The sequence below is a fragment of the Montipora capricornis genome, chromosome 8 (assembly GCF_036669925.1).
Source record: "Montipora capricornis isolate CH-2021 chromosome 8, ASM3666992v2, whole genome shotgun sequence".
NCBI lineage: Eukaryota > Metazoa > Cnidaria > Anthozoa > Scleractinia > Acroporidae > Montipora > Montipora capricornis.
In genome coordinates this window covers 41,621,218-41,642,509 of record NC_090890.1, presented here as the reverse complement: position 1 = coordinate 41,642,509, position 21,292 = coordinate 41,621,218, and the positions used below count along the sequence as shown (strand labels likewise).

The 21,292-nt window shown below is 38.7% G+C and overlaps 2 protein-coding genes across 4 annotated transcripts; one reads left to right on the top strand and one right to left on the bottom strand.

Annotated features, from left to right (window-relative positions):
- Window positions 1–2,445: 2,445 nt before the first annotated feature.
- On the top strand, window positions 2,446–10,879 carry LOC138059083 (serine/arginine-rich splicing factor 2-like). 3 transcript variants are annotated; one of them, XR_011134145.1, is made up of 4 exons: window positions 2,462–2,899; window positions 5,628–6,159; window positions 7,320–9,241; window positions 9,969–10,879. XR_011134145.1 is itself a non-coding variant. In XM_068904595.1 (2 exons), exons 1-2 carry the CDS (start codon window positions 2,514–2,516, stop codon window positions 6,016–6,018), a joined length of 777 nt encoding a protein of 258 aa, XP_068760696.1. In that variant the 5' UTR covers window positions 2,446–2,513; the 3' UTR covers window positions 6,019–7,311. The 3 variants fall into 3 exon arrangements, 1 of the variants encoding a protein (XP_068760696.1); XR_011134144.1 differs by having other exon boundaries at window positions 7,320–10,879; XM_068904595.1 differs by lacking the exons at window positions 7,320–9,241; window positions 9,969–10,879 and having other exon boundaries at window positions 2,446–2,899; window positions 5,628–7,311.
- LOC138059082 (sphingosine kinase 1-like) lies at window positions 10,041–19,370 on the bottom strand. The gene is made up of 5 exons (XM_068904594.1): window positions 18,776–19,370; window positions 16,917–17,060; window positions 15,126–15,220; window positions 13,042–13,157; window positions 10,041–12,674 (listed from the first exon to the last, which is right to left on the bottom strand). The coding sequence occupies exons 1-5, from the start codon at window positions 19,164–19,166 to the stop codon at window positions 11,828–11,830; spliced, it is 1,593 nt and encodes a 530-aa protein (XP_068760695.1). The 5' UTR covers window positions 19,167–19,370; the 3' UTR covers window positions 10,041–11,827.
- Between the last annotated feature and the right edge of the window lie 1,922 nt (window positions 19,371–21,292).

Sequence of the window (21,292 nt, the reverse complement as noted above, 5' to 3'; positions counted from 1 at the left end):
CAGCAACCACTTTGATTTACGGCACACTAGGAACAAAGTTTCCTACTCTTGGCGAATGATGTTATTGTGCTCCTCATGCGATCAACACAACGATCCAAAGAGTTGGAACACTGCATCCTTATGCAGGAAGACTTGAAAGTCTTTACCATCTGCAGATTAAATTACAATGGTATTCCTATTTTCTTGTCAGTTATCGCAACCCGCGACCCCCTCCCCCTCCTTCCCTTTCCATCCTTCCCCTCCCCTCGACCGCATGGTAGTCGGATACATGTCCGAATTACGTAACCTCCTTTGGGCCCCAGAGAACCTCCTCACCGTTCCGCGGTGTAATAGACGCGTACACTGTCGCACGGTTGATTTGCCGTATACCTTTATCGTTAGACCACACTAAAACGCTCGTACTTTCGAGACACTGCACTATACACAATTCCAGCCAATTATAGTTCACGTTATTTGGTCATCGGACTCATGTCCGAGAGGCTAGTCGTACGCTCATCTCCGGCCGGATTAACTCTCAAGGTCTTTGGATAAGAAAAGACAAAGTATGATGAAGGGAATAGATGAAAGTCATATGGTAAAACTCTTTTCTTAGCGAAAGATCATCGCTTTTAATGACACAATCTCCGCAGCTGTTGAAAAAAAAAGGAAAAAAGAAAGGCTTAAACTGGACTCGAACACGTGACCGGCGATTGCGCACAGTTTTACATAAATGTTCGAGTCCCATAAAGTCTGGATTCTGTGGCTCTAGGTGCTGTGGTTTGTCATATTCAGTTAATATGGTATATCCTCTAGCTCCCCGTCAATAAAAGAGATCCTTGTTGCATCTGAATTCAAGTGCCTTCGGCGACAAACTTCATTCCAGGGTACCGTTTCTCGAAAGTCCCGAAACTTTACGGGCCATTTTCGGGTGTCACAATTCCCTTTGTATCTCAAGAATGGAGTGGATTTAATTCGTCAAACTTCAGGCTTTCCAAAACAAGCGGTTGGCAGTTTCACAAATGACTTTTCGGGCTCGAAAAGTTTTCGGGACTTTCGAGAAACGGGCCCCAGGCCCTGGTAGACTCGCTCTCTGTTTTCATGTTAAAATTCCAAACATGGATCACCGTTAGATCATTGTTGCTAAAGAACGCTGAAAATTTTAGCTTTTGAGGTTTCTGTGAATAATATAGATGTAAATCTGGCTCAATTTCTTGAATATAAAATCCACTATATGGAGCACAAAGAGCTGCTGTGCTTACGATCTCAAAAGCCGATCATATGAAGCGATCACTAAATATGATACCTTCGATACTTTCTTTAACACCTCCATTCTCGAGTTGTCGACTGTTCCTGCATTTTTCCCATAATAAGTTTTGTGTCTGCTGCGCTTGCACAGCTAGACAAGAAGCTTTGCTGAAAAATGTTTGTTAAGGTTATCTATAAGCCGTCGTTAATTGATAAGTGATCCGTAATGCCGAAAGTACACCGGAAGGCACGACGACTCAATCGTTTGTCAGCGTCAAGACTCCACCGTTTTAGGACGTCATAATGAAGCTGTGAAATGCCGCCAATTTTGAGAGCTAGCGTTATAGCGCAGCTGTCAACGAAGTAAATTATGATCGAGCCTCGTGAGAGTTCTGTCATTTAGTGCACACCCAAACTGAAAGGTGTGACAGGGATCGAGAGTTTGGAGTGAGAAATCGGGGCGAATGTGTGAAATATTTACGTCACATAGGTCTTGACCCATTGTCTCTTACAGACACCTGAAAAATTCGAGTGGTTTCAACGGGATTCAAACCCATGAGCTCTGCGATGCCGGTGCAATGCTCTACCAACTGAACTATGAAGCCACACAGTTGGGAGCAGGTAATTTTTGTGGGGCTCACGTGTTTCCGTGAAAGCACTCGATTTTTTATTAGAGATAATTGCTCAAATTGTCCAGATAGGTGCGAGGATCACTTAACTCTTTTTTTAGTCTATAACCCTCACTTTAAATACACGCATTTATGTCATTCATACATGTTACGCTTTGTTATTAAAATGATTGATGACTTACTTGAAATCTTTCAGAAAAATACATTTGTTTCCATTTCACTGTACAAGCTGATTTCCCATTACATAACTGATGGTGCGTATGTAACACTCAATATTAGTTATACAATGTTCCGATGACATTTGTATTGGTGATTCTTGTCAATAATGTGCCAACATATATTTCCTTAGCTTGAAAATACGATGAATCACGTCAGTCTTCACTCAATGCCATACATCACATTGCCCATTATATTAATAATTTCACGCACAACAATCAAGAAACACTTTTATTAGTTTGAGCTAACAATACTTTCATTACTATCTTGCCACAAGATTTTGCAGTAGACACATGTACGCATTGCGTACCTATTTTATCATCCTGGGTGGTGACTGGAACTGAGTTCTTGGAGGGGGGTTGAAATAAATTCGTATATCCGCAACACGTGCTCCTACCGAGACGCCATTTTCGTAGTGCTGTGGAAAATTTTCTGAGGTAGAGGATGAGTTCGTTCGACAGCAAGCGCGGGCCTCCTGAAATTGAGGGAATGACAAGTTTGAAAGTCGATAATCTTACTTATCGCACTACAATTGGGGATTTAGAGCATGTGTTCTCCAAATACGGTGAACTCGGGGATGTGTACATACCGCGCGATCGCTACAAACAGGAATCTCGAGGGTTTGCATTCGTTCGCTTCTACGAGCGTCGTGACGCCGAAGATGCAATGGATGCTCTTCACGGAAAAATCATAGATGGACGGGAAATACGTGTGCAAATGGCGAAATATGGTAGACCGTCGGATCCATACAAACCGCGCAATAACCGATACAGGAGTTCGTACGTTAGTAGCTCTCGATATCGCTCCCGTTCCAGGTCGCCGAAACGAAGGTAGGATTTGCGTTTGAAACACATCATTGTAATAAATTTTTTGCTAAAAATTCTGTCACCTTGACTTTCTTGCTAGAATCCCAACGTCTTGGTTTTATAGTGTAGAAGACTGAAGCGCTATCAAGAATGCGCAGGTTGAGTTTTTTTAGAAGCTTCGGTATGTGGTGAACACATTAAGTTTTGAAGCTTTAGCTTACAGATCTCGGGGACATGAGGGTGTGTTAGCGTTCAGATTTGCTCAGTAATTCTCATTTGTCATTTGTCAAGCTGAAGTTTGTGGCAAGAAGCCCTGACAATTCCAAGCATCCAAAGTTTCCAAGCTTTCAAAGTTGATGAAAATTTATTAGGGGTTTGTTGGATGCATGATTGACTATGGCCAAATTAGTGCATTCCTCATCCAATGCGTTCTCATGGAATAAGTATGTGTAAGATATATAGATATATAGATTACTTCATGGTTGGTTCTACCATTTGGGTCCATCCTTGAAGTGTGACGAATTTGGTGCGAAGTTTTACTTTTCAAACGTTAAAGGGGCTCGGTCACGCAATTTTAGGCAATTTCAGCACTGATCGAATGGTCATAGAATTAACTAAAATATCAAAATAACTGTTCAAAACTATAGTAGAACTCTAACAAAACACAGGGAAGCCAAGAATGGACACGGATGAACGAAACTGAAGAGGATTGAAATGGATTGAATTTGGGTAAATTTGAAAAACGTAGGCCCACCTTTTTTTAAAATTTATATCAGTCTATATCAAAATGTCATAAATGAAAGACTCTTGCTCTGCCAATTTGACGTTTAGAGCTTATAATTAACAAAATTAAACGAAATTACCCAAAATAGCATGACCTAGCCCCTTTAACGGTTTGTCCGGTTATGTGTTTTGACCAATGAAACTTTGGCGGTTATGTCATGAAATTGACAACGTTTTTGCTGGCATACCAGCATGTTTTGTTCACGTGCTATTGAAGTTTTCATGTTTTTCGTGAGAACGAAAATATTTATGAATCTGCCTTGGAGTCTTGAAGAGTTATAAAGCCGTGAGTTTCCATACATCGAATTTGGTATACTTTATCAAAATGACGAAGGCGAGCATGTCGTTTTGAACGACAATTCCAGTGTGCCTGCTGTTTCTTCAGTCCTCAAAATATATAGAAGGAATGGATATTTCTCGATTAAAGTTACAATTGTTTGAGGGGTCGTCACCTAGCGTGAAAACCAAACACGCTGAAAGGACTAATACATGTAAACAGTACAGCTCTGCTACAGATTGTCCCAAGGCCCGGGCTTACCGTATAAAAGTGACTTTCTTTGCAACTAACATAATGATGAGCAAGATACCAGAAAGACCGAAGAAAGGACTTCATGTGATAAAAAAAACTCAAATAGGTACATCATTGCTGAGAAAGGAAGAAAGATTAGAACGAAAGAGATACGTGATTCAGCAACTACGAGGGAAAAATACATGAAGCCGAAGTGCAACTTGAAAGGTCGAGGAGAAAGTATTTCTGCGTCTAGGGCATTAGATGCGCACACGCTCTTCCTTGTTTCAAGGAGCATTTGAAATCTTGATCTAAAGCGACTCCTGGACGATAATTTACTTCCTTCCAAACTTGTTAACTTTGAAAATTTTTTTTCCCATTGCAAAACGAGCAGAGATGTTATTAGGGTGGTCAAGCAAAACCTGAAGACTCTCATGAAAAACCTGAAAACTTTGAGAGCATGTAAACAAAACATGCTGGTATGCAGCCAAAAACGTTGTCAATTTCGCGACATAAACGCCACTGTTTGATTGGCCAAAAGTGACACATAACGGGACAAACCGTTAACGTTTGAAAGGTAAAACTTCGCGCAAAATTCGTCACACTTCAGGGATGGACGCAAATGTTAGTAAGTGTGTACAATTTTTATTCAAGAGTAGTGAAGGATCGTGTAACCAAACGAGTGAGCAAAGCAAACGAGTGAGTTTAACGATCCTTCACAACAAGTGAATGAGTGAAGCATGAAGTAATTAGTTTATTATATAAGTACAGAGATCATAAAGTTAACGAGATAAGTGTTAGTCGAGAGGCTATCAAACCACCAATCATGAACAAAAGCCCCAAACAAATAGCAAAATATTTTTGAAATAAGAAAAATCCTTACCTTCCATACTTCACTTGAGCACTTTTAAAACTTTTTAAGATCTTCTGGAGTATTTTGTGGAGAAAACCAAGCAATAAAAGATCAAAAACTTTGAAAACATATACCAGTTGGCCACCATGTTTACAAATTTTACTCCCACTTTCGGTGCATAGGCCACCTGTGCCAAAGTTCAACATAATATTACCCAATCAAAAGGCTGATACGACAATTTTTCACAAGTGAAAACATCATAATCTCATTTTTATTTCACCACGGAAATGTATACTTATGTAATAATGAAGAGTATTGTCTTCATCTCAGAAGACTAGTTAGGAAGTTTACCCATTTGCAGATGGCATTACTTTGCTTAGATATTTTAACCCATTGGCTTCTAGGAGTGACGCTTGATAGATTTTTGCTCTTAACGCCAGACAGTTTTACTAACCAGTGGGGGCAGTTCAGTAGTCTAAGACCATCCCACGTCGTAGTTCAATGCTCACCTGAGCCAACCAGTTGGCAAGAAAATGGTCTTCCACTCCGTGCTGTATGTAAAGCATTTTTGCTTGTTGAATTTTAAACATGATTTTTGTTTTCAACAGGGATCGTCGATCACGCTCTCGATCTCCTCGAAGGCGCCGGTCAAAATCCCGCTCTCATTCACCACGTAGATCTCGCCGAAGTATCTCGAAGTCACCAAGAAAACAAGATAGCCATTCTCGATCCAGAAGTCCTCGTAGAAAAAGATCTCCTTCCAGATCCCCATCACGTTCTAAATCAGGTTCAAAACCGAGGCAGTCTCGCTCCAAGTCTCATTCTCGGTCAAGGTCCCCTGTGAATAGAAAATCAAGATCTCATTCTGGATCACCCAGGCAAAGGAAATCATTGAGTGCTGACAGAGGAGTTGATGGTCCCAACCGAGATAATGGAAACCTTGAAGAAAATGACCGGGACAATGTTTATGATGATGGAGCTGACAATGGGAATGATTAATAGTTCTTCCTGATTTTAAATGTGTGTTGTGCAGTTATGATCTTTTAAAAGTGTTCTTTTCCAGGCTTTGTTGCTGTTTTGGAGAAGGGTACTGATCTTTCAATGCCGTGCATGGATTGGTTGGGCATTCATCTTAATTAGGTAGAGACCCTGAAGCTATGTTGTAGAAAATATATATTACATAATTTTACACCAGTATTGTTAGCTTTTCTATCTAATGCTCTCATTCTCATGGTGTTATCTTTTTAGACTATCATTGAAAGTTAACTTGAAATGTATATTGTGGGATAGGGACAAAGAAATAAGCCACTCAAATGCGTTGATATGAGCTTTGGCATGTGTTAGCAACTGTAGTCTCTACCACGCCTTTGGTCATTTTGATCATGTTGCAGAACCTTTGCTTGTTGATGTTTCCATTAAAGAATCAAGGGCAAAGTGACAGCAATGTTAAACTGTTGAGATTGCCCTCTGAAGATGATTTCGATGATTGTTTTGGAAAATTAAACATGTTTCTTTTGATAGTTGCAATAAACAGGCTTCGTGTCCTTGTATTAGCCAATCTCATTTTGTCCCTAATAAACCTTTTTGTATTGTCTCCTCAAAACTTGAACAGATTTTTCCCTGGCATTACCTGAAATTGTTATGATCAGTTCTTTTGTTGAATATCATTATTTTCTCAAGATATTTATACAAGGTATATGGGTGGCCAAATAAAAATGCCAAACTTGTGTGAAGGCTATTTATAGTTGGACAGTCAGAGGATAATTTCTGTAACAAGGTTTTCTTAACAAACACTTCATTGGCATGTGAAAAACTCAAAAACTGTCACTGCTTGCTTTGTGTGGAATATTTGGCCCGAGTTGTATTTTTTGCTGAAGAGCTCAGTTTGACCATCACTTTTAGTTGGATCATGTATGTGACTGCTCTTCAAAATTGAGAGGCTTTCATTTTAGTTTCTTAAATAGTTTGTTCTTCTGCGTTAGGCTAAGAGGTTAAGCCAGAAGCATTAGTTGAAGTACTAGTAATGATAGTTAATTGACCTGCGAGAGCTGGATACATGGACTTGCGAAGTTCAAACTTATGAAACATACTTCATTTTTCCAACCATTCAACACCTACATTTTGAAGAGCTGCCATATAAGTGATTCTGCAGAGAAATGCTGGATTTTGAGATGAGCTGCAGCTAATGAGATGTTGTGAGTGGGGATATTAGCCTTGAAGCAATATATCATAAATGGTACATTTAAGTTAACTAACTATTGTAATGATTATTAAATGTATTATATTAACCTTTCCTGTAGGCGCAGTTTATTTATTCTTGCTGTGCGAGTCGACTGGTCATGCTGTGACCATGGCTGTTGCAGTGTTTTGCTGTTTATTGCTGTTGACGTCGCAGGGAGCCCATGCTGTTGCAGACTCCTCTTACTTGGCGGTGTCGCTGCAGTCCTGTTTCCTGATTGTTTGCTGATCTGGTCGTCATTGATTCTGTTTGACTATCTCTCTTTTCAATTTTGGCCAAAACAGAGGGACGTCAAAAATTATTGTTTTGGATAAACTGCAAATTTCTATCTTCAAAAATGTTGCTAGTTCGTAGTTATTTGCAGCCCTAATTGATATATCATGGTTTGCAATCACATAACTGCAAAAGTCAGTCAACTAGTACAGAAATGCTTTTTGGCTTATATGTATTCTTTCCCTGTAAAGCAAAAAGTGTAGAAAAGCCTAAAGAAGTAAGGCTATAGACCTCTTTCATAATGGCGGCCAAATAAATTATTCTTTTGTTTTAATGCTAATAAGCCCTATTAACCTCGCTACGACGAGCAAATTTCAAAAGAATATTTGTTTTAAAACGAGGGCAGTAGGTCTAATCAACATTAATATAAAAGAATGTAAAGTTGGTCGCCATTTATGAAAGTGGTCTATTGTCAAACTTTTCCTTTGTGGTGCAGTGGACAGCACCCCAGGAAAGTTTTTTGCTAGATCGAATTGAAAATGCTTACTCTAAAAGCTTGTTTTACAGCTCATAGTTCTGTCATGGAAAAACACTGTGCAAGCTCTAAATTGATTGGTCATGCAAGATCATAAAATAGGGACTTGCAGGATAGAACCACTTGTCACCAAACAAAAAAAGAGAAACAGTAACCACACCCACTACTTTTTGTCTTTATCACATATGGGGCAAAATTACTGAATGCTGATAGGCTGAGACAGAGGTCATTTTTTTCTTAATCACAAGGGCACTTTCGGTAATCAAGAGGACATTACTTGATCCTGATTGGTTAGCAGTTGCTTATCCAGAGCAAGCAAAGTTACAAGTGAATCTTCCCGATTCTGACTGATTAAATCGCTTTTTGTCCACATGTAAAATACAGTTTAATTAAATTAAGGGCTATTTCTGTTGACAGCATCGATTGATTGAATTGTACTTTAACCAAATGAAAGCATGTTAAGTAGATTGTTATTTGTCGTATCTCAATAATTTTGCCCTCCATGTGATAAGCATACAATCGCAATGTTCCCTGGTGAAATTAAGGATTATTTTCACTTGTATTTTCAAAGTTTTTGAAATTGCCCTTGTCACTTTGTGACGGGCAATTTTGTGAAAACTTTGAAAATATGTGTGAAATTAATCCTTGATTGCCCTTGGGTCCATGCGATTACATATTATATTACTACGTCAGACTGCATTCAAAACTGTACTGCAGGAAGGTTGCATTAGTTTCACGCAGTGGGCCTTTTTTGAGGTCCATAAGTTACCCACATATTGGAGCATGAAACAACATTGTTGAACAGACATTGTTGAACCTGGTACCCTAAGGCACAGGTAAGGAGCACATCTTGATTATTTTTCAGTCGAGCAAGGTTAGAGCAGTTGCAAAGGAAGCTTAAACAAGGAAACGACTTGGTTTGAAAGAGACTGGAAAACCCAGAGCCTTGATATAGCCCCGCACACACTTTCAGCTGTCACATTGAAGCTCTCTAGGAGTTGGTAATATGGGTGTTTTCATCTATATATTTGATATTGCCAAAAGTGAAGAACAGAGAAATTTGCTTGCAACCTCTACTTGAAGTCTCACTCCCGGGAGTCAATGGGTTGATCCCTGTCATTTACCGTCCCATTACTCAGAGTACTTCTGGAAAAAAGTGGGATTAGGCCCACAGCTTAGAGAGAATAGCCAGCCTGCTCACAGGCGAAAACGGTCTCAAGCTGTCAAACAAAAGTGTAAGTAGCCATGGAAAGTTGAGGGAAATTCTTTATAAAATTAACCACCTGACAAGGGAATTCCATGTTAAATTTCACATTGAAAAGCATACCGGTGTTTCAAGTGAAATTTAACGTGGAATTCACAAGTTGGTGGTGAAATTTTCCTTGAATTGAATATTTTTTTCCAAGACAGAGCCATTTATGTTTTGGTGAATGTGGCAGTGTTCTGGCTAAAAAAAAGCCATTTCAAAGTGCTGTCTCGACTGTCAGGAGCCAGCCAAAAGAAAACAAAGGAAAAATCTTCCTCGTTGCTGCAGGTTTTTGCATTGTAAGCTGGAAAAATGCGTTCAGCGGTTGTTTCCAATTTTTGCCTGCCTTGCCGTGTAAGGCCACGTGTTGCTACAGTGCAATACCGGTCATCATAATTCCACTCTGAATACCTTGTCTTGGTAGCCAATCAGATGGAGAGAATTCCCCCAGATATGCGCTTCTAATGTTAATTCTTATAACTGATTGTACTTGCTTGCTAAGAATGGGCACTCTTTTAAAGGCCCTTGAAAAGTCATTGCGCAGCGTGACTGAATCATGTATTTGGACAAGTCGTCAAACGAAAAACAAAAACAAATGACCACAATGACTTTTGGGCGAACATGGGCCTTTAAATTGTGAAGGCATTTGAACTTTTTGTGGGTGAGCCATTACCTTGCTTAACTAAGGGGCCTTTTTTTTTCTCTTTGCTTTTCAGGACCCTTTTTCATGTGGCTTCCAAATTTAAAATGAAATGTGCTTCCAGGCCAAGAAAGATGCACATTGAAAATGATCAAAATGTAGTTTTAATTGAATAACTCAAATTTTATTCATTGATTAGTTGCCTATTAAATACTTAGTGGATGCATTTGCATATAGCTAGATGGAGCCGGGGTACTCAATGAAAGACTTCAGGCAAGTTTGTTTGGAACCATAAATTAAGGATGGTTGTTTATAAAACTGGCTATCCAGTGTAACTTGTGGTTCATTGATTTAAATAATTAAAATACCTTTATAAATAGTAATTTCAGTGATTTGGTTTCTTGTATTTACAAACATCTCAGTAGTAACCACATTACTGTGGTTGACTTAAATTATAAAATTACTGTCCAAAGTCTGTTGCTATTCCTAACCAGAGTAAATACACTTCTGATTCCTAAAATAATTATAATAATTAATCAGAAATGTGATAAAGAACACTATACTTGGAGGCCAAGTAACAATATTATATGCTTGTGCTTTGCGCTTAATGTAACTTTCTGCTGGTTAAGAACTGTTCATCTTCAGGCCCCAGTAGTTCAAATGGGAAAAAGATTTATTCAGTGGATAAGTTGCCATCCAGAGAGCAAAATACTCTCCATGCTGAACGTTTGCCAAGGTTTTCATACACACCTTCACTTGATGTGCCCAGAGTTTGCATATTCACGGTTAAGTGAGCAAATGATCATATATCTTTGCGCAGATTAGTAAGGTGACTTATCCACCAAATAAAGTTATCTGGAGGCCAGGAGAATGTAAGAAATGGTTTCTGCTGAGCACACGTACAAGCCATGAGTATTACTTGAGCTTCTCGTGCCAGCTGATGAATCAACACAGAAATAAACCAGAAATAAAAATGTGACAGGAAAATCAGAGAGATTTGTCAGATGTATTGAGTTATATCTCGCAAGTTACTGTAAAGATTCTTTTCTTTGCATTGAATATATATTTTTTCATCTTCCAACATCATTTTCAGAAATCACTCAACTTTTGTTACATACTTGTTTTTCATTCTATGTATTAGGTAAGAACTCAACGAGGTTTTCAAAATTAATTTGGAAAAAAAAAACAAGGGAAATTTTCAACAACCTTGACTTTAGAGGTCCTTTTGGCTTTGCAGTGCTATACTGTTGCCATGGCAAATGTCAATACGGTTCACACTGAAAGTGTCAACAGTGTTGTAAATATCCTTTTCCACAGTGAAATGTGAAACCCCCATTCAAATTTTTTCAAAGGGGCAGTGTCACGCTATTTTAGTCAAACTTGAAAACACTAAAAGACGTCTTTGCAGCAATGAAGACCAAAAAATAATGCTGTAGTTTTATTGGCAAGAACCATTAAAGTGCACTGAAGCTATTCTTTCTTGTTTGCACCCATGGATGGAGAGGATGTAAAAAAATGGCCATATTTTTCAGGTTTGGAGACGGTGTCTTGAGAAAGTTGCCACAAATTAGTGGATTGCCTGGAGTAATGTACGTGTGAGCTAATGTACCAATTTAGATTTTGACCTAAAACCAGCGAATTTAGCATGACAGTGCACCTTTAAAAAACTTGATGAGGTGATGTTAAGGTCATTTGAAAAGGTAAATTTGAAAGTGTAAATGAGAAAGTCTGTTTTCAGTTAAATGTGGCCAGATTGTTGAAACGGTTGAAATTGAGAAATGCACAAGGATTTAGAGTTGAGTAAATGTTGGGGACTCAAAAGTATAAGCTACTTTTAACATAAAAGATTATTAGCAGTGAAGAGCTGAACTCTCAGTCCTCTTTACAGTACTTTACCACAATGTGGGTACTTGTGGTATTAACTAACATACTTTTCTATTTCTGTGGTGGTGGAGCACACATCAATTTTGCAAGAGCCTTGTGTATTTGCCCTTGAATTGGTACGTAATCAATCTTTTCCCCATCAACTGCTATGATTCCTTCCTGACTTGTATCTGGCTCCAAACGGAAAGCAAACGCTTTGACATACTTGACATGATTGCTGAAAACGTGGGATCCATCTTTCATTTTGCCAAACAGATCCAAAAGGGTCAATCTTCCTGCCCCTGATTTCACAATGAAGATCCCCATGACACCATCTCCGAACTTTCCCTCAGGGTGAACCAAAAGATCTGTTCCAAGGTGAGTTAGAAACACGGGACAGCCGAGAATAAACTCCCCTTCCTCTACTACCCAGTGAGATGGTAACTCAGAGTTGAGAGGAGGGAGCAAGTGATCTATGGGTCCTTGACTATGAGTGGATGGAAGTGAAGAACTACTGTCTTCTAGGTGCGCTGCAGCTCCTTTCATTTCACCTCCATGGTAATTTTCCAGTACATTAATTGCAGTATGGTGTGAGGGAATTTTAAGACCCTCTTCATCTGACCTTGCAACATTAGCCAAATTTCTCTCCCTATCAGTTGCTTGTCCAATGGGTAGATATGAAAGTCGTCCTCGGTAAAATCTGAGTCCAAAGATTCTTACAATTGAACCAAGAAGAAACCTTGTTTCTCCCAGAAATCTAAATTTTTCTGATTCAATGTCAACATCTGAGACTAGTCCCCATGTAACAGAAAGGAAGGAAAAGAGTTTTTCAGTTGGTGTGACTACAGAGCATATGTCCAAATCAAGAAGTTGTCCACGTATTACACCAAATGTTGCACTTGTTAAATCAGATGGTTGCCTGAAAAATGATAAAGCACAAGCCATTGCGCCTTAAGGACAGCATATTTTCAGAAGTTCACTCAATAAATCTGCGCTCATAATAATATGATAATTACATGACAGATACGACTGAACTCTCTCTCACGTGAGGATAACATGCCATTGGGTACCACCTGCACAGGCTGCTGCAAAGATACTGTTGAGTACAATGATGAATGGGAGAGGAAATAGGTCTTGAGAAAACCTGCTGGCCAAACATGAAATTGCCACAAAAAAAAAAGCCTGGCCTCAAATTTGAAGACAATGATTACCAATGCAGTACACTGTTCTCTGGTTAAAAGATTGAAAAGGTGTGGATAATTCTTTAAAAATAATTTAGACCTTACCCAGTAGCATATAGAGCAGACAAACTCAGTGCATTGCCTGAACCAGTGGGGATGACTCCTAAGGGAATATTTATTGCAACTTTCCAATCAGGACGCTTCATCAGACCATTAACTACCTGCAGCAGAATAAATTCATTTGAGAAAATGAATTTTACAGGATCAACTAATTATTGTAATTTCAGAGCTTTCACAGGAAAGCTTTGATTGGCTTTTACTTCATGTAGAAGACACACATGACGTAAAACAGAACAAAAATCATGAAACAATACCTGATCAGAATTCTACATCATGTCAAGCTTTTGTTACGTCATGTGCGTCTTCTACACGAAGTAAAAGCCCTTTGATTCTGAGGTAGCATTGCCATAGAAGTCACTAATAACAACAGGACTTCCAACATTAGTGAGATCTGCTAAAATGGTTAAAAGGAATCTCAACACTAACAATGCGTAGCAGTGTTCAAACTGCCATAATTGGTGTCTTCAGCATTACTTAAATAATTCACACAAATTTTATGTCTTCAGAGGATCGCTCCCTTCGTTCTGTACCCTGGGTGCCAAAGGTTATTTTTTTCGAAATTCCACGGCCTCGTGAGGCCTGAAGTGGCGAGAGGAAAAAAGTAATTCAGTTTTTGGTTTGTCAGAGAGATTTAATTTTCAATGGGCCTCTGCAGCCAGGGTAAGTTTGAACAAATGAAACAAGGCCTTCCCAGGTTACTTTGTGCTGTAATTGGACATCAGATTGAGGTTGCAAATATTGCATTTTATATCTGACTGAATTTTGAAACAGGTGCCTCCTTAGATTTTCACTTGGGGGGGGGGGGGGAGGGGGTCTCTGTCAAGTGATGTCTGTATAAATTCTACAGGCTCTAAGCTATGATCTAGATGTTGGATGGCACTAAAAAGACCAAACCAAAGGTACTTGGGGGGGGGGGGGGTGGTGGCCTGAGTTAGATTTTACTTAGATGGCTTTTGACTTTGTCCATAATAGTCATTTTTTTTGCGATTGTATTTATTACGGAAACCCGTGCGATTTCGAAGTTTAATTGTGAGACCATAAGAAGTGTCATGACCAAATCGCGAGAGTTGGAAGGTCTGTAATAAATCACAAGAACAAATTATCCTTAGATCACATTGAAACATCACTTATGCTGTAATCCTAGAAAAACTTTCACTTAAATATCAAATACCATACCTTGTTAACTTATTATGCTACAGTTGTGTGGTACATATACGTTCTTGTCAAGCTGAGCCTTTATTCGTGTTAAAATGTTGCAATTAAAAAAAATTCAAATTTCAAAAACAGCCCTATCAGCTTACCCGGTATGTATAATGAGTATTAATTAACTGAGCATTTTAGTGACTTTTTTGGGGAAGAGTAAGCATTTTAGTGGGGAAACAGGAGCATGGAGAATTTTAGTGGAAAAGTAAAAGCATAATGTACAAAAGCCTATGTAACAACCTTGGCTACTTTAATGCCACCATGAGTGCACTGTCTGACTAGCTGAATTAGTTACATACATACATACATACTTAATTGACCGCTCCCCATAGGGGCTTTTCAGGGCCAGTGAAACACAATCAACGAAATGACAGAACACAACAACAACAACAACTGTTAAGAATCCCAACTGGCCGGAGGCAAACCAGTTGGCTATTTACAAGTGCAGCTGGGAAGTTGAACCAGGGAGTACCAGGAACCAATTCAACGAGTGATTAGAACGGGGTCTTGAACCCGGGATCTCCAGATCTCAAGGAAAGCGCCCTAACCACTGGGCCACACTGCCTCTGTAGTTGCGTTTGACATGGGAGAAAGCAATTTCTTATCTCGGGTATCCTGTGCATAGGGTGAGCTTTAGGAAATTTGTCTGCTTTTTCAGCGCCATCTTGAATTATGTCATATGTGCATTGATATATTATATATATATGTACTAATGATGATTGCACACCTCGTGATTGTTCCTATAAATATGTTTCCTTCCCTTCTCCTTTGCTTCCAAAGCGACTGTCAAACGCACTTCAATAAACTATCCGAGATTACTACTAGTATAAATTAAAGTAATAATTTATGTCTTTACATGTAGATACCTCAAAAACTAGCCCATCTCCTGAGCAAACAACGATTCCATCAAAATCCAGCAGATCAAGAGTCAGCATCAACTCTCCAGCATGACCAGCATACTCTACCAATACCAAAACAATCATCAGGATAGAAAAACTCAAATTACTTACATCACTTACAAAACTCCTATTCTAAAATCCTTGGTACAACAATCAATACCTGTAAATCTAATACAGATTCTCAAGTATAACATACTTTGACATTAAGCTTCATAAAATATAAAAGGAACCTTACATTGACAATGTAAGAGGTTCAATTTGCATTTTGTAGTGTTGCCACACAAAGCAATTTGCACTTCACAAAGGTTTATTCGGAAATCACTATTTCCCAACAACATTGTCCGCATTGCGCTTACATGATATATCCCAGATGATAATGTCACTTGCACAAACTTCTGTTTCTGGTTTTTGACATCCTAACACTAGCTCAGGGCCCAGTTGTTCAAAGCCTGGTTATAAAGCTAATCCCAGATTACAAGAAAATTAAATTGCAGCCCCTTTTCCGATCAAAAAAACCAAACCAAACCAAACCCCCTAAACCCTAACCCATATCCATGAGACACAAGTTGAACAACACATGAAGGATTCACTTCTCATTATTTTAATATAATGGTGCTTTTTTGTGTCAGCAACAATTATAATTAGGCAGACTGAGTCTGATTCCACAAGACAAGTCACAGAAAAAGAGAACAGTGTAAGATCAAGGAAACAATCCCTGTGGTGGTACCCACAGTTGCAAGCAAAGTATCGAAGGCAATTGCCTTCACCAGTAGACTGCTTACTTCCTTTTGAACTGTTATTACGATCCTTTTTTCCTTCAGATTTTGAATTTAACTAGCTTATAATACCTGCTTTTAGGGGTTTAGATGTTTGTGTATAATACCTGCTTAAAGTAAAGCTTTGATTTTTATTCAAAGGCTACTTTGACTGCAAGGTGTCTCCTGAACTAAAAGGTTCTGACACGGTAATAAAGTTTCTATTACTCTACTACTACATGGGATAACAACAGTACTCATAAAATTTGGTTTTATCAAATGAGTTGATATTGGTAAATTAACCACCATATCAAAGATTTGTGAGGTGATGTTTTGAGTGTTAGCCATTCACTCCCACGCAGGGCTAATGCTCGAAACGTCATCTCAATTTTCAAGGACGCTGATCATCTGAAGTTCATCTATTCTGATGTTTCTGGTGATATTTTCCCATTTTACTTTTCCATCCCCTTATAAATTCACCACTGGTATCATTTCTGTTCTGAAGCCCACATGGTCTCTATTTCTATTTGTTGGGTGTTTTTTCTACAGGGACCAACATGTCAATGAACAGACAGGTTCTTTCCTTCTTATTTTTCAGTTCTATATCTGGTCCATTCAAACATAATCTCTTCGTCAGTTTTGATCTGTATGTCCCCAGAGTGTAGTGGCTTCTTCATTTTCAGTTAGGTGCAGTACTGTTGAACAATAATAATTTGTCTTGCACTTTCATGTTACAGTGCTTGCAGATTGCCCAGTAGTTTGTATGCCATGGCCTTCTTATACCTTTATATGTATTCAGTTTTCATGAGTTCCCGGGATTCCAGGACTAGTCTACTTTCTCTTGATGCTGATTATTAAGCTCATTAGGGCTAACCCTTGTTCTTGAAAGATCTTTCTGCATATCTATATTTCTTCATTAATCAAATGCAATTTCCCCAACCTGTATCCCCCCTGCACTTACTTTTTGTTATAAAGAGTAAGAACATGGGGTAATTCAGCTAACCTGTAATTATGTGCCTGTAGTCAATATCAGCATTTTGTAGCATTGGCTCCACTTTTCCATGAAACATTTTCAAACTTTTTCCAGATCCACTGAATGGGTTGATGAGAATCAACAGCTTGCGAGAAGGGGGTAAACTTTTTTCAGCTAAAGAAAGGATAATAAATGTGATATTTACTGTAGGAAACAGACAACTTTTTTAAAAGACATGTTTCGGCATGCTTATGCCATCATCAGTTTAATGAGTTCCTAAGTGTGAACAGTTATAAAGTCTACGGGTAGATGAAAAAATTATTACAACATCACATAATACAAAAGCGGGTACTATTTACAGCATGACACCAAACATCAAGGTGTAAACTAAAACGTAAGAAAAGTGTTGTAATGCTGCAATTGTTTGTTAAGTTCCGGTTTGATCTTATTTATATAAAAAGCTTCTTCTTTTTAAGCATTTCAACACATCTCCTTTATGTAAGAACAAAAAATCCCCTTTGTGCTTTAGTATTCTGAATTCTGCCAGCAACTTGATTGATTTAAAACTCAAAGAAGCTTTTTATATAAATAAGATCAAACCGGAACTTAACAAACAATTGCTGCAGCAGCATTACAACACTTTTCTTACGTTTTGGTTTACACCTTGATGTTTGGTGTCACGCTGTAAATAGTACCTGCTTTTGTATTACGTCATGTTGTAATAATTTTTTCATCTACCCGTAGACTTTACAACTGTTCACACTTAGGAACTCATTGAACTGATGATCGCATAAGCATGCCGAAACATGTCTTTTAAAAAAGTTGTCTGTTTCCTACAGTATTTATCATACTTGCTACTATTGCAACCTTATGGAAATGTGATATTATTATTATTATTATTATAACAGTGAAGCTATGATCTTCGCTGTAATGAAAGCAATTTTCGGTAATTGCATGGAGAAGTCTGAAAAATTGAGGACTTCAATGGGTTGAAGTCCTGAATTTTTCAAGCTTCTCTACTCGATTGCTAAAAATTGCGTTCATAACTGCGAGGATCATAGCTTCGCTTGATTTCACATCCATAGTTCAATATTTGATTCATTTCATACATCATTTCGTTCAGTGATTGTTATTACTTATATACATGGCTAAAACACTGAATTCCAGTTTCCTAGCAACAATTTTGCACATATTTGAATATGATGTCGACAGGTTCTAACTGGCCGTTTTGTCTACATTGGATTTTTCAAACGTTTCAAAACAAAAGAAGTCAATCAAGTGAACTTGAAGCATCAAAATGCAAAAAGGAAGGATTGCAACTATATTTGATAATGCTAGTCTGTTACCCAGGAGGGGTGGGGGGAGGTGGGGGTTGGGGAAACCTCAAATCAGCACCCTTATCTTTCTTTATGGATGAATTTGGTGAATTTGCTTTGTATGTGACAGGTATTGGTGTTGTTTTAATGTCCTTGGGTGGTGCAAACAAGGCTTGTGGGTGAGTCAGCAATAATTATATTTTAGATCTCTATATAAGCCTTAAGATGCATACCTGTGTTGAAAATCAAACAAAATAATTTTCAGTTTTATTTGCAGGCACTGTGGGGATGGGGGTATTAATTAACCAAATGCACCTCACTTCTCTTTATATTGTTGACAAAATGACAAAGACTATTTAAACTTATCTTAATTCATACAATTTTACAACTCCCCCCTCCACCTTCCATTTGTTGATCACGTTTAAATAACCTTCGTATCACGTGTAAGTAAGCGAAAATTTCTTTAGGATTTAAGCTTATCTAATTAACCTATTAAATACGTTGGTTAGCTGGAGCCGGACCGTAAATTTTACTTAACATGTAGGCTCACTAATTCAAACAGTAACATTTTACCTTCAATACTCTCGATGCTCTTTTCCGGTTCTTTAACCAACCATAAAATGGTGCGTACCCATTTTTCTGCCACAACAGAGTTCGCTTCTTCGGCACCAGAAAATGAAACTTCAAAACAAATTTTGCGTCTCTCTCTTTGCTTTTCAGACAAAAGACAATAATACACATGAAAATAGCCGCTTTCGCTGCCATCACGACCCCGGTAAGCCTTTGCGCCGTAGATATCAGTCAAACTAATCGAAGATCGCTCCCGTCGTCGAGAACATGGGAAGCTTTCATCCCGATCCAATTTGCCGTATGTCAGAGATTTTCTTGTCAGGATTACTAGATGTGATTTATTCTTTGGAAGAACCTTAAACTGACCGCGTATAATCTCTGGTTCCGTCTCCATTATCAGTTAGCAATGCGAAAAAATGAATCAACAGCGAGAAAATCAAGTCAACAAGTGATCGGATGGCTTATTTGTTCACCGGTCAGCGGAAATCAAATAGGTCATAGTGTTTATAAACATTCACCATGGCGAAAAAACTATTCTATTCTTTCATATCTTTTGTACTAGCAACATACATTGCAACATATTATTTTTCCAAGGAATAGAGCTATTAGCCTATGACAATAAAAAAGCGCAAACTTGGTTTTTAAAAGCATGTAGTGACAGTATGTCGGGCAGCAGTGATCGTCTTGGAAAATTTCTGCTTTGGACAATGATGAGGGGTTGGGAACTTTGTTACCTTGTTTATTTGTCACGCAATAACGCATACTCGAAATCAGTAATCTAACTCCGAGATTTGTATTTTTAAATAGAGAGTGCCGGTCACGGTGGTATAAATTATTTAGTTTGGCTACCAGACGTCAGCAGAAATCATGTAATATTAAACACTTAATGACTGATCCGAGGTAGCGAGCGAAACAGTTCATTGCCATCCGAGTTCATGTCTGCCTCCTTTTCAAAGCGAGTTTAAGTGCGAAGTTTTTGTGATCGCAATTAGTTCTACTTTACATATTAATGAAAAACTAAGTTTCGCACGTAGACTCGCTTTGAGGAGGAGGCAGACATGAACTCGGAAATGGTATTTTTGTTTCCCGAGAATCTCAATGTTTCCCCGAGGCACAGCCGAGGGAAACATTGAGATTCGAGGGAAACAAAATGAACTGTTTCCCGAGGGACCGACCAGTCATTAAGTGATTTGTCATATAGCACGACAAGAAAAACAGCAACGGCGTCTAACGTCATAGATTTTGCACTGTTGCCCGCTCAGAGACTTTCGGGGCTAAACATTGGGTAAACAGTTTTATTTAGAGGTCATGTGACCTCGAAGTAACCAATGAGAGCGCGCGCTGCTGGGAGAAACAACTAACCAGGAAGGGGTTTCACGTTCAATGTTTCACGTTGCTGTGACCGTTAATTTAAAAAAAGGATGTCGTTTGTCGCGATTTCACTTATTTAGGCCATGTCGCTTGTCGGAATTTACCCTGGCAGAGTAGACTGCTCACAGTCCCCTATTTTCCCGTTTGATCGTCGGGATCGAACACAAACTGCCACCATCAATTGCCACCATTTTTTTTTAAACAGCGAGCACGAATTGGGGAGAGCGACATAACTACCGAGTGGGTGGGGGGAGTGGTGGGGTTTCTATTTTTCCCGCCTGTTACTGTATATTTTGTTGGCGCCTCATTGGCACCTGGGCAGTTCTTTCATGGTAATTTGTTCACTCTTGTATTCATTGTATTTCCTATTCAAAGGCGTTAGCCTCAGAGGGGCGTATTTAACCCTCATTATCCATGTTTCGATATCGGTGTCTTTTTTTTGGCTTCCCTACGTCTTGTGGTAAAGAGTTCGAATTTACCGTTTAGTTATTTTTAGTTTTTCAAGTTTTCCTGGGCCGTTTAGCTTACTCCACGTCTCGCAGAAATCACCGATAAGGTTTGTAATTATCGGTTTCAAGTTTGTACGTATTTTTGTTTTATCAATCATGTAATTAACTCGCTCGTTAACCCTTTTATTTTAATTTTCCTGTCTTAGGACCAGCGCTTTGGAAAGGATTGTTACTAGGCTGCGTATCATCGGTGTTTTTTAGGAGAAACTAATAAAGTGTCAGTGGTTTTCGCTGTTCCGATTTACTTTATACCGCCTAAACCCCTCCACTCCCCCCACCCACTCGGTAGTTATGTCCCTCTCCTCAGTTTGTGCTCGCTGTTTAAAAACAAAGATGGCGGCACTTTGTTCTCGAGCGAAGGCTCTCTCACCCTCTCTCGGCACAAGAGAACTGGGTACGAGATTAAACCGTTTTGGTAATCAAGTGGGCATGGTTACTTGGTCCTGATTGGTTAACAGTTGCTTATCCAGTGCAAGCGACTAGTGCAAGCGAAGTTATAAGAGAACTCTGATAAAACTGTTTTTTTTTTCACATATAAAATATATTTTAAGAGCTATTTCTGTTGTCAGCAACGATTTATCGAACTGAACTTGAATCGAATGAAACCGTATTAACATGATTGTTATTGTCGCGGCATTAT

Coding starts and splice junctions, on each gene's coding strand:
- LOC138059083 (XM_068904595.1), top strand. CDS start 2,514: ATGAGTTCGTTCGACAGCAAGCGCGGGCCTCCTGAAATTGAGGGAATG. Junction 2,900..5,627: donor TCCAGGTCGCCGAAACGAAG/GTAGGATTTGCG, acceptor TGTTTTCAACAG/GGATCGTCGATCACGCTCTC.
- LOC138059082 (XM_068904594.1), bottom strand. CDS start 19,166: ATGGAGACGGAACCAGAGATTATACGCGGTCAGTTTAAGGTTCTTCCA. Junction 15,221..16,916: donor CTACAGGCACATAATTACAG/GTTAGCTGAATT, acceptor TGGTATTGGTAG/AGTATGCTGGTCATGCTGGA. Junction 12,675..13,041: donor TCTGCTCTATATGCTACTGG/GTAAGGTCTAAA, acceptor ATCATTTTTCAG/GCAACCATCTGATTTAACAA.